General features: G+C 54.2%; 5 protein-coding genes and 2 non-coding genes across 7 annotated transcripts; 2 read left to right on the plus strand and 5 right to left on the minus strand.

The window, feature by feature from the left end:
- Positions 1-533: 533 nt before the first annotated feature.
- BO70DRAFT_386823 (putative flavin-containing amine oxidase) lies at positions 534-2,390 on the minus strand (the record flags this gene model as incomplete). The annotated part of the gene is made up of 3 exons (XM_025545855.1): positions 534-1,579; positions 1,617-1,638; positions 1,707-2,390. The coding sequence occupies 3 exons, from the start codon at positions 2,388-2,390 to the stop codon at positions 534-536; spliced, it is 1,752 nt and encodes a 583-aa protein (XP_025399819.1).
- A 764-nt stretch (positions 2,391-3,154) lies between these two features.
- On the plus strand, positions 3,155-4,255 carry BO70DRAFT_370648 (ketopantoate reductase family protein; the record flags this gene model as incomplete). The annotated part of the gene is made up of 3 exons (XM_025544755.1): positions 3,155-3,347; positions 3,414-4,000; positions 4,058-4,255. 3 exons carry the CDS (start codon positions 3,155-3,157, stop codon positions 4,253-4,255), a joined length of 978 nt encoding a protein of 325 aa, XP_025399820.1.
- A 326-nt stretch (positions 4,256-4,581) lies between these two features.
- On the minus strand, positions 4,582-6,156 carry BO70DRAFT_361494 (uncharacterized protein). The gene is made up of 3 exons (XM_025543054.1): positions 5,465-6,156; positions 4,911-5,395; positions 4,582-4,860 (listed from the first exon to the last, which is right to left on the minus strand). The coding sequence occupies exons 1-3, from the start codon at positions 5,806-5,808 to the stop codon at positions 4,787-4,789; spliced, it is 903 nt and encodes a 300-aa protein (XP_025399821.1). The 5' UTR covers positions 5,809-6,156; the 3' UTR covers positions 4,582-4,786.
- An 815-nt stretch (positions 6,157-6,971) lies between these two features.
- On the minus strand, positions 6,972-8,091 carry BO70DRAFT_352243 (uncharacterized protein; the record flags this gene model as incomplete). Its single annotated transcript, XM_025541787.1, has 2 exons — positions 6,972-7,804; positions 7,878-8,091. 2 exons carry the CDS (start codon positions 8,089-8,091, stop codon positions 6,972-6,974), a joined length of 1,047 nt encoding a protein of 348 aa, XP_025399822.1.
- A 979-nt stretch (positions 8,092-9,070) lies between these two features.
- Positions 9,071-9,142, minus strand: BO70DRAFT_t155. The gene has a single exon. It is a non-coding gene; the product is annotated as a tRNA-Ala (tRNA).
- A 517-nt stretch (positions 9,143-9,659) lies between these two features.
- Positions 9,660-10,730, plus strand: BO70DRAFT_290752 (amidohydrolase family protein; the record flags this gene model as incomplete). The annotated part of the gene is made up of 3 exons (XM_025539366.1): positions 9,660-9,726; positions 9,782-10,552; positions 10,600-10,730. 3 exons carry the CDS (start codon positions 9,660-9,662, stop codon positions 10,728-10,730), a joined length of 969 nt encoding a protein of 322 aa, XP_025399823.1.
- Positions 10,731-11,147: 417 nt separating this feature from the next.
- On the minus strand, positions 11,148-11,219 carry BO70DRAFT_t154. The gene has a single exon. It is a non-coding gene; the product is annotated as a tRNA-Ala (tRNA).
- Between the last annotated feature and the right edge of the window lie 638 nt (positions 11,220-11,857).

Here is an 11,857-nt window from a genome sequence, read left to right on the forward strand (position 1 = left end):
CAGCTTCCACTTTCAGATTATCCCACCTCTGCCACCCGCACCGACACTCAGACCATCCTCAGAAACTTATCCCGGTATAGCCATCACGCGGACTCGTGGTCGGGTGGGTTGCACTGCGGGATTAGGTGACGCGGGTTGAGGACGGGTGGGTGTTGGGAAGCACAGTCGCGAGGAACCGGAGTACAATCTGGAGGACAATCTGGAGAAAGGACTGGGGAGAGGACAGGGGAGATGGCTGAGTGAGGACTCAGAGGTGATGCAGAGTGACTAGGCAGGGTTGGTTAGTATGGGGGGAGATGGAGAGACTCGGCGGGGATACGAGTAGACGGTCGGAGACGCGCTCTGGGGGGGAATCTGGCGGGAATCGACCAATTAATGGCACATCAGCATACGGGTGGACTAATCCAGGGTCTTAATTCCAGGAAGGATGCACGAAGGGAGGAAGAGGATCTGATCTCGGCTCGGCGAGGGTTTATCCGGCTAGCCAGCACCACAAATAACACAAGAACACAATCACGAACACTTCTTCGTCTCTACAAACCGCTCCGTCCCAGCCACTTGACAGCCTCCAGCCCTCCCCTGCGTCCACTGCGCACCGCCCCCTCCATATACCCCTTCCACTCCTCCGCCGTCTCCGTCCCCACGAAATGCACCTCGCGGAACGGCTCCCGCAGCGCCTCGCCCGCCGCACTCAACACCCCCGGCGGCAGCGCCGGACAGGGACAGCCCCAGCCCGACAGCTCCTCGCCCGACCACTCGTGCCCTAACGCCTCGAGGAACTCGCCCGCCGGCACCCCCGGCACCCCCGGCACGCCATACATCTCGCCGAGCTGCTTCAGCAGCGCCTGCTCGCGATCATGCTGCGCCAGCTTGGACCACTCGCGTCCGACATCGCCCGCCAGAAACGCCGTGAGAATCCACTTCCCCTCCGCCGGGACACTCGTGTCGCGATAGATGGACGCGGGGCCCTGGAACGACTGCGCCAGCCCACAGAACCCGCGCTCGACCCACCACGCCGTCCGGAACGAGAGCATCATCTTGGTATAATACCCGTACCGGAACGAGTCGACCAGCAGCTGTTTCTGGGGTGGCAGGGGGGGCTCGAAGCGGATGGACTTCAATACCGGGGTGGGCACGGAGCAGATGACCTTGCGGGCGCGGATGAGCCGGCCATTCGCCTCGACCAGGGCGGATCCGCGCTCCGTCTGCGTGATGGCCGTGACGCGCTGGCCCAGCCGGATAGTCCCCGCGGGCAGCGCGGCGGCGATGGTCTTCGCGAAGATCTGTGTGCCCTGGCGCACCCGCAGGTACTGCGCGCCGTGCTTGCGGTCCGATCGCATCTGCAGCAGTCCGCCGCCGGACCTGCAGTAGTTCAGGAAGTACAGGGCCGAGATGTCTTGGGGTTCCTGGCCGAGCATGGCGCGCGTCCAGACGGAGGCGTTGGATACCGCGGCGGGTGTGGCGTTGCGTGAGTGTAGGTATGCCAGGAAGGACATGGAGTCCAGGCTGGCGTCGCGGGGTCGGCTGCAGTCCACGGCCTGGCAGTCTGCTTCGGCGGTGTCGCGGATGGCTTCGATTTCTGCTTCGATTGCGGCGGTGATCTAATTTGTCAGTACGGCGCGTAGGAGTGGCTTCTGTCTTGTACATACCCGAGGAGTCTGTCCGTAAGGGAAGATCGTAAGAGCCCCGTCCTCTCGCTGCAGGACACAATTGCCCACGGTGTTCTGCTCGATCAGATCAGCACCTGCCCGCCGAGCCAACTCGGTCATCATGGTCTGGTTGGTATCGTTGATCCAGGCAGCGCCCAGATCGACCACGCCGTTTCCACTGGGCAGCGGACACGTCCATGTCTTTCCGCCGACGCGATCGCGACCCTCCAGCACGATGCAGCGGTGTCCGGCCTGGAGGACCGTCTCGGCGGCCATCAGACCGGACAGACCGGCTCCGATGACCAGCACGTCGGTCTCCTCATCCACGGCCGGGGAGAGGGAGGCAGGCACCGACAGGGCGTCCGGCACGGCGACGGTGGCCTCGATCTCGAACAGCCAGTCCGGGTGGGCCAGTTTGGGGACGGGGACGAGGGACATGGCAGGACGGTGACCGGCCAGCCATGTCTGGACGGGGCGGGTGTGCAGCCGGTTGTTGGGGTCGTAGTTGACGATGTAGAGGGTCAGCTTGACGACGTCGCGGGGGGTGGCGCCCACGGCGGTGATCACGCGGTGGAGGTTGACCAGCGCGAGGTGGATCTGGGAGTTGTAGTCGGAGGGCGCATGGCCGTCGATGGTGCCTGTCTGGCCCGAGACGTGTAGCAGTTTGCCTGCGGGCGAGATGACGCCGGGGGCGTAGTAGGCGGAGGTGGTGAGGACAGGCTGGACGGAGGAGCGTGCCATTGTGAGGATGAGGATGAGTCAATTGCACGGATTGCAGCTGACATGCGGTGGATCCGATCATATATTCCGTCTAGTCTAGTCTTAGTCTGACTGATACTTAAATCCACGTCACTCCGATCTTATCGTCGTGATGCATCGACCTTCCTGTTTGGGGGGGCCCAGGGAGACTTGCCCCGCGGAACGGCCTGCCTGCACTGCTCGCATTGACGACTCCGCATTTCCCGCATGATCAATTGAGTGACCGAGTGATTGATTGCTTGCTTCTGTGTCGTGCCCTATCTGATCGTGTCAGTCCAGACCTGTCGCAATCGTGGAAAGTGGTGTTCAAGTCGATTTGCAGGTGGTATCGACGCCCCCCTCTTGCAGGGGTTATATATAGCGCACCAACACAACACAACCATCTATCCACCACTCATTAATCACACCAATCACACATCACCATGGCCAACCGTCCCAAAGACCACGACTCGAAGGTCCTCAGGGCAGGCAAGTGAGGCCGGAATGGCCTGCCCTTTTGGACGATCCGCAGCGGGGTCAAAAGTGGGTTTATCACGCCGCTGCCGGTGCACGGCCGATAGCCCTGATGACCCCATTCATAATCTGATACCAGAATACTAGTCTGTCTCCATGGAGAAAGCCACTCCATCCAGGCAGGTCAATGCACCTGGGATGCGGAGGAAATGTCCCTCCTGCCCCTCAACAGAAATATTGTTTCGATTCAGGCTAGGAGCTTCACCAACCTTACATCACTCCCCACTCACAAAATGCAAGACAAGGCGAATATCCTTCTGATCGGCTGCGGTGGCATCGGCACCATCAGTGCCCTGAACCTCGAGACAGGTGGCAAGGTCGCAGTCACGGCCGTCCTGCGATTGAACTATGAGCACGTCAAAGCTCACGGCTTCTCCATCAAATCCGTCGACCACGGCGAGGTCGAGGAATTCCGCCCCTCCACCCGTATGCCTCAACCCTTAAAACACCCCCCTCACAAATACCAACCCCACTGACTAACTCCCAAAACAGTACGCAAGACCATCCCCGATGTCAAGGAAGAGAACCTCCCGCCCTACCGATACATCATCGTCACAGCCAAGAACTACCCCGATGTGCCCCCGACCGTAGCGGAGCTCATCCAGCCCGCCGTCACGCCAGGCTACACAAGGATTGTTCTGATCCAAAACGGACTGAACATCGAGAAACCCCTGATCGCCGCATTCCCCTCCAACATCGTGCTGTCGGGCGTCAGTTTCTGCGGATCACACGAGGTCGCGACAGGGAAGATCATACACGAGGACGACGACGAGCTATACGTGGGCGCCTTCCGGAACCCGCAGCTCAACAGCACCGAGGAAGACGAAGCGGCGCAAGAATTCTGCGCGATCTACGGCGCTGGCGGGAAATGCAAGCCCGAGTTCAACGCCAACGTGGGCTTCAGTCGCTGGCGCAAGCTGCTGTACAACGCGTGTCTGAACTCCATCTGCGCCATCACGGACCTGGACACGGGACAGATCCAGCTGGCCGACGGGGCCATTGATGATCTGGTCCGCCCGGCTATGGAGGAGATCCGTGCGGCTGCGAAGGCGTGTGGTCATGATCTGCCGGCTGAGCTGGTGGATTGCATGATCACCATGGATCCCATCACGATGTAAAACCCGCCCAGTATGCAGGTAGATGTGCGGAAGGGGCGGTTTACTGAGTATGAGAATATTGTCGGGGAGGCGCTAAAGGAGGGGAAGGCCAGGGGGGTGCCCATGCCGACGTTGGCGGTGCTGTATGGGATCCTGAGCGCGATTCAGTGGCGTACGAAGGACAGGAAGGGGCTTGTGGAGATTCCGGCGGCGGAGGATCATACCGTTAAGACGTAATTAATGCAATTCATGAGTTTCTTTTGTCATAGTTGCCAGGTAGGCTGGTTCAATGGATCGCGACTCTTTGGGGTGGGATTGCATTTTCTGATGGGATGAGTATTCGAGAGTGGTAGGAATAGTGGTAAATCGAGATTGGAAATTGTAGCTAGTGTTGAAAATCTTTCAAAGAGAGTGAATGATTTGATTAACGCCTCATCTAGTGGGGCATGTGGGTTGAGTAACACAGTCGGGGCAACTGGCCAGAAGCTTGATGAATCGGTGTTGTTACACTCACTCCCCCATTCATATTAGTTATTGAACTGCAAATGATCTAGTGTTGACGGGCTGTATTTCCTCCACCTCTCCGGTCTCGAATATCTCTATAATGGCCACACGGTGTCTATTTCTGGAACATCCCATCCCATGAAAACCTCAACTTGGTATTAAACTATTTCCATCACACTGCACACGGTTCACCTTGTAAATTTGACAATTAGAATTATCAGAACCTCGAAAATCCCTCCGGAGCCGTCAAGAATGCACATTCCCTCAAGGCGAAGCACAAGCCCCATCAGTGCAGACAAGATCATCAGAACAGTCATTGTACGTCTCACACGAAGCACCTATACACATTAGCCTCATATCATCCACACAACCATGGCAAACTACTCACCCGCACAATGACCCTCCCAAGAACACGTCGCCGTCACCGAAGCAGCCGACGAAGTAGCAGAAGTCGTAGACGTAGACCCCCCAGCCGAGGACGTCAAACCCGCTGCCTCCTCAATATCACTCAACTCCGTCCCAATCTGCACATTATAAACGTAAGTATTAATCTCCACTGCCTCGCCCCGATAAGCCCCGAACTTTGGCTCATTACGACCATCCCAGGTATTGGCGACCAGTTTCGTGGACTTGGACGTCGAGAAGGTCTGCTGCTCGCCGTCGAAGTAGAACTCCACCCAGCCGGGCTTGCCGGTGTGGATGACGATGCCGGCGGAGTAGACGGTGTCTGTGTCGAGGGTCTTGGACCACTGCGGCTCGCGTTGGGCCGAGTAATCGGCCTGGTATTGGAAGTGGAGTTGGCCGCTCTTGAATTCGAGCGAGAGGGGGATGTTGGCGCCGCCGGTGGTGGCGTCGTTGCCTTCGTAGGCTTTGCTGGGGGGGTGTTAGTACGGACGCGATGCTTATAATGGCAATGGTAACGAGGCACGGCGGGCGTGGTACAATTGAAAAATCATCAAACTCTCCTCGATTACCCCCAGAGAGAACTTATATCCGATGTAGTATGTCTTATCATCCTCAAGCTTGTTGGATAACGCGTGGTACTCGGCGCGAATATAGCCCTCTTTGCGGTGGTAGTGGAGCGCCGCCGTGCCTTTGGAATCGGTGCCCAGTTTGGCATAGAGGTCCGCGATGTTGGAGGAGATCTTGTCGCCGCGGGCTTCCTCCAGGTCGAGGATGCCGAGGGTGGAGGGGTTGTCGCCCGCCGCAGCGGAGAAGTTGATGAGGGAGGTGGCGAGGATGGGCTGGACGGATGCCAGCAGGTATAGGAAGTTGAGGAGCTGCATGGTGGGTTGGTGGGTTTCAGTGGTGTTGGTGGATTGAGAATGGGGGGATTGGAAACTGAACTGGTGCTTTATTATATAGTGTAGCTGTGCTGGATGCAAGTCGGGGGTGATTGTCTCTCCGGGTTGGGGGCCATTCTGTGGAATTCCGCCACGGTGATACCCTGTGTTTCATGCCGTACATCCTGAGCCGTAATGCCGTTGGATTTGACCACTCAAGAGAGTCGGACTGGGAACGCACGAGGAGGTGTGGCCGAATATCTCGCCCCATGCAAGTACTAGTATTGGTGGAGTGGATACGAGGCGCTGAAAAGGGCAATTGCTTCATGGCATGTTCCTGGTGCTGACACGCTAGATCGACGCGGACCGGGCCTTCTTCCATGACCTTTCTGTTTAAATAAACTCGTTGCTTGCTCCGAGGCTCTTGCGGCCGGTGATAGCAAGGAAATCTTAATTGGCTGGGCTATGAAAATAAGATAACCAATGTACTCGGTGTTCCATGTAACCTCTTGAGGAAGGCTCTACTGAATTTGAGCGGAACTAGAGTGACCAGAATTTATTTGAAAGGAGCATGTTTGCAATGACGCTTTCGTGGTGTTTACACTCTAAAAAAGGTCTTTTCATGTCTCAGTCTGGGGGCCAAAAATCCCGGACTAGTAGCAAAGCCGCAGCCACATGGCTTGTGGGTTGTGTTGACCATTGGCCAAGTTTCTGCTACAGGAAATAAAACCTGCTGCATTATGGGGCCATTTTGAACGATCCACGCCACCAGTTCTAGCAGCTCTATTGAGTACTGGCAGTAAAGCCTGCCACTCATCATACTAGCTTAGATCTGTATGAAGTTAAGCCTTAAGCTCTATCTTGAGTTTGGGCTGATGCTATTATAAGTTTTTTTTTTTTTTTTTTTTTTTTTTTTTTTTTTTTTTTTTTTTTTTTTTTCCTGGTAGGCAGTATCGTTCTGCAATCTGAATGATGCGAACAATATTTTGCTACGGAAAGACAAGCACGAAGACTGGATGATTTTGAGATGCTAAACACTTGAATTGGGTATATTGAAGGAATGACCGCTGTTATATACCAAGTTACTATTACACTATCACCCCTAAATAGCCCATTAAGCCCATTGATTAACCCCCAGCCACAGTCACAGCCCACGTGGTATATCCTCACTGGATTTCATTCCTCGGCGTGCCCATCAACTCGCTAATGCGCCAAACACCCGCCACATTCATCTCTTCGGACCCGTAGCTCGGAGCCGGCAACTCTACGAGGTTCGTCCTGGACCGGATCACACAGCTTTCGGACGAATCCTTCACCATTTCGACCATGACTGGTCCCAGAGCAATTTGTTTCTCTCTTCTGGTTGTCTTTTTCCAGCGGTGCTGACACATAATGGCAAGAGCTCCAGCTAGACAGATGGCTAGGAAACCGAGTGGAACGCCCAGGGCAATAGCTTCTTTTTGGTCAGTGCTGAGTTCGGATTTCTTCGCCTTTTCTGGGGTTGATGTGGAGATATTTGGGGGAGGGGGTGTGTCGACTGCTGCGTTTGAGGGGTTGGCGGTGGTGGCTGGGGAAGGTGAGGAAACTGACGAAGATGAGGAGGACTTCGATGAGTGTGGAGAGGATGCAAACGCAAAGGACACAGACGACAGGGAAGAGGTTGAATGTGAGGAGGATGTAGAGGGCGGGAAAGAGGACGCGGATGTGGACGTTGGTGTGAATGTGGATGACGACGAAGAGGATGCGGATGGATATGATTCAAGTGAATAGATTGCAGGTGAAGAGGGTTCCATAGTATTGGTCGCATCTGCAAAATTATAGGAAGTCGGGGCAGGATCGTCGCGATAGCGCTTGCTCACTCCAAACAAACCACTGGTCAGATTCGGGGGGTTAGGGGCTCCAAACTGATCAAGCGGTTCGAGCTCAAAGGCACAGCCTGATTCTCTATAGTTGTCGCGGGTCGCAGTCCAGACGTAACTATAGTTATTCGTGATGTTTACTACCCATGCATGTAGCCATCAGTGATCTGGCATCTGATCATGGCCAGATGTTAAAGTCTCGAGTTCACTCACATTCCAGGGGAGTTGTTGAGCTGCAGACCTCATAGAGCGACATGCGCGATGTCACCACATTCCAGGACACATTGACGAGGTCTCCGGTGATGAACTCATCCGCCTTTTCTGTAGGGAAAGTAAATCCCTCGGCACGAGCAACGAGTGGATAACGGAGACTCGGTAAGATGCAAACGAAGGATATAGCCCTGCGCCAAAAGTCTACAGAACCCATCTTGAACCGGACCTGGGCACGCAGACCAGGTCGAGTAACAGTAACCACGCAGACAGAGTCCCGACCAGAAAAAAAAGGTCCAAAGCTTTTGGGATTTCAGCGGATTAAGTTGTATGACGCAAGCCAGTTTTCTGGCTTTATCCGGCGCAGAGGGCCCGGTGCAACGCGCCCAGCCACGCTATCTGGCTGCCATGAGCAAACGATGGCAAGGATCAATGCAGACCCATGAGAGCCCAGCCCATTGCACCAATCAAGGCTGTCAGTTGGGTGCGGTGTTACACAGTGGCTTTGTTTCATTATTCTGGGCCACAACAGCGGAGGACAAGCTGTAGTCATGGGGTAGGACTGCCGCGTTTCATCGCGGTTCTGACCACAATCTGTCTGTTGGGTTTCTAGTCGTGGCAAATGGCTGGCATCGGGGCGAAGGGCATATTGCTTGCAGGGGAATAAATAACCTCTTCGATAAAGCTGTCAATAGAGGCATTGTTTGGGGGTAGGAAATCCTGATTGCGTTTCCCATAAGATTGAATATTGATGGGCGAAGCCGGGTGAGTCAATTCAGGAGAATGCAGGACTGTTGCGTCCGTGGTTATGGTGCGTGGCCAGAGTTTCTTTCGTTCCTGGCTGGCTGATTGAGCCATGATTGAGGGCAATCTCGACGATACCAAGTCTTGGCAGGGTTCGGGGAAGATATGTACAGGTGATGGTGATCGGGACATGTTTGGCAGTGATGTTGGCGAATTTAGAGGGGCTAAATTGGACATCGTCAGGGGGAAAGTTCCTGGGCTGCAGTCATGAATCTTCCTGCCATTCACCAGCCACATTGGAGCGATCGGGAGAAACCGGACTCGACCCGCGGGGCAATCCGGACCGTCGGGTAGCGGCTGTGATTGGCCACGCGAGACACACGGAACGGCCCTCGACAGCTTCAGTGGAGACAATCAATGGCATGAAACAGGAGCAAAAAACAAAAAAGTAATGGAGCTGCGGGGAATCGAACCCCGGACCTCTCCCATGCTAAGGGAATATTATACCACTAAACCACAGCCCCATTTGCTGAAGTTCAGGCAGATGTTTGACAACATGAGCAGAGCGGCTGATGTTGGTGCTTAGTCTCTTCTTTGCCCGACTCGGATGTCTCTCAATTAGTACATGGGCGGGGAAGAGTGATTTTCGTGTCCTATGGTAGGAGGATGATGGCTTTAAAAAAAAAATTAAAGGTCTTCCTCAGGGAGTCGAACATTGACTCAAGTTCTGGTTGCTATTCTGTACTGGAACCACATGCAGACGGCTGAGGTATATATTCATTCAGCCCGGGCTGGTCCAACAGTGTCATGCAAGGGATGAACTCGACAGATGTACAGCGTCCATCATCCACTACTGAAACTGCTCCTAACATGCTTCCACTCTTACTTGAGTACCAACACCCCCCACAGGAGGTGACTGACTGCATGTGAATGCCAACAGGACCCCTGTCATTGGGAATGCAGATCTTTTCAGGCGCATTCACGCACCTTGTCGGACTCCTCGGCATCTTCCCCCGCCTTTCAAGACATGCCAGCCTCGCCATGGCCCATCAACTCCCTCCGAAGATCGATACCCACCACCACTTTGTCCCCGAATTTTATCGCCAGGGTAGGCACCTGATGCCCCGAAACCAGAGACCTGAGCTAACCCCAACGACATCCAGCCGTAGAAGATGCAGGTGGCGACCCAACCGGACTGCCAGTCCCCGCGTGGACGGTCGAAGACTCCCTAAATGACATGGAGGCAAACGGCGTCCGAAGAGCCATCCTCTCCCTGACAACACCCGGGGCAGTTATTGCCGGTGATAATGAATCCATACGCGCTCTCGCTCGAGAAGCCAACCAATATGCCGCGAACATTCGCGATCGGTATCCGGAGCAATTCGGGTTCCTGGCAGCCTTACCATCACTCCTGGATATCCCCGGTACCCTCGCCGAGATCGAATACGCGCTCGACGTCCTGCAAGCCGACGGCGTCACGGTGTTTACCCGATACGGCGACGGGAACAACTACCTCGGCCATTCGCAGTTCACACCGGTGTGGAGGGAGCTGGATGCCCGGAAGGCAGTGGTTCTGATCCATCCGACCATGCCGGCCGATAAGAACTGGATTGATCCGATTATGCCGCCGCCGATGCTTGATTTCCCGCAAGAGACGACCCGGACGGCGGTGGACATGATTGTCAATAATGTCACGCAGCAGTTCCCGAACTGCCCGAAGATCCTCTCTCACGCTGGTGGAACCCTGCCGTATCTTATTTCCAGGCTGGCGGTGACATCGGAAGAGACGATGAGCCAGAAGGGGCCGTACGGGAAGACCTACTTCGAGTTCATGGATGCTCTTCGTTCGTTCTATTATGACTTGGCGCTGTCGAGTGCTCCGGCTGTTTTGAATCTGTTGATGGATCTGGTGCCCCATGAGCATATTCTTTACGGTGCGTGTGGCTATGATTGAAATCGGTTCATTCTGACGAGTATATAGGATCTGATTATCCGAATGCGCCGCCGATCAAAGTAGCAGGATACCGGGAGAATCTCGATGCGTTTGCTATGGACGAGGAGTTGCGGAAGATGGTCTATTTCGAAAATGCGCAGAGGCTTTTCTCAAAATGAGATGGCAGTACTCTGACTACATCCGGAAAGGGCCTCTTGGTGACGAGTCATGTATGGTGGATATTCTCGTTAGCAGACAATCTATGTATCTATCTGAGAGTCCTGCTGCAAACCCACATTCATCCTCGTCTAGCATTTGCTGGAAAAAAGTTCGCAAACGCTCAGCAACAGGGATAACAAACTCACGAGCATAGAATGTCTGCCATGGTACTTTGATTCCCTTCCTGGACTACAGAAAAAAGTGCTAAGAATCAATACTTTAAGTTCAACAAAATTATAACCCCGCCCCCCCCCTCTCTTCAACCGCAAGACCATACATAAATCAGCACAGAAAGAGCGGATCCACTCACTCCACTGCACCCCTCACTCTCCCGACGGCCATATCAAAGGGACAAAAAGAAAACAAAAAGAAACAGCTGGAGCTGCGGGGAATCGAACCCCGGACCTCTCCCATGCTAAGGGAATATTATACCACTAAACCACAGCCCCTTTGCTGATGAAGTGGGCTCATAACTTTAACATCATAAGCCAAGCAAACAACTCCATCCTCAATTGGTCTAGGGACAGGCTTACTTCGCGCAAGATACGGTCACTTGCTTCAATATCTCCAATCTGTATAAAATAACCAAATCAATCAATCTCCTGTTCCTAAGGAATCTGAGCAGTTATTACGGGATCCCAACCTGAGGGACTATTGGATAAACACATATGATCAGAAACAGCGAATGTGGCTTGGCCGGTTTTAAATATATCTCCCGTGCCCGCATACCGCTCTTCACCCGCGGCTTTAGTTAATGAAATGACCAGGCCGCCACATCATGATGTAGAGGAAGATGTGCCATTCGTTCAGCAATAAAACGGTATTTTAACACCGGCTGGTTAGTATCGAGATATAGATATAGGATATCGTGCCATATCGATTGCCACCGATGAAAACGCCACAATTCTACCGGCACGTCCATCCCTGTAGGGGGGTAGTGGTGGCACGTTGGACGGACAATTGGAATTGGAGAACATTGGATGTCCGGACAAGAATGAAGCCGAGGGCTATGAATTCTGCAGTACTGAGCTAATTTGAGCTTATGAGCTGTTCGAGTACACACAGATTCAGCAACGCATTCACAAAC

The sequence above is a fragment of the Aspergillus heteromorphus genome, assembly GCF_003184545.1.
Source record: "Aspergillus heteromorphus CBS 117.55 chromosome Unknown BO70scaffold_10, whole genome shotgun sequence".
Taxonomy (NCBI): Eukaryota; Fungi; Ascomycota; class Eurotiomycetes; order Eurotiales; family Aspergillaceae; genus Aspergillus; species Aspergillus heteromorphus.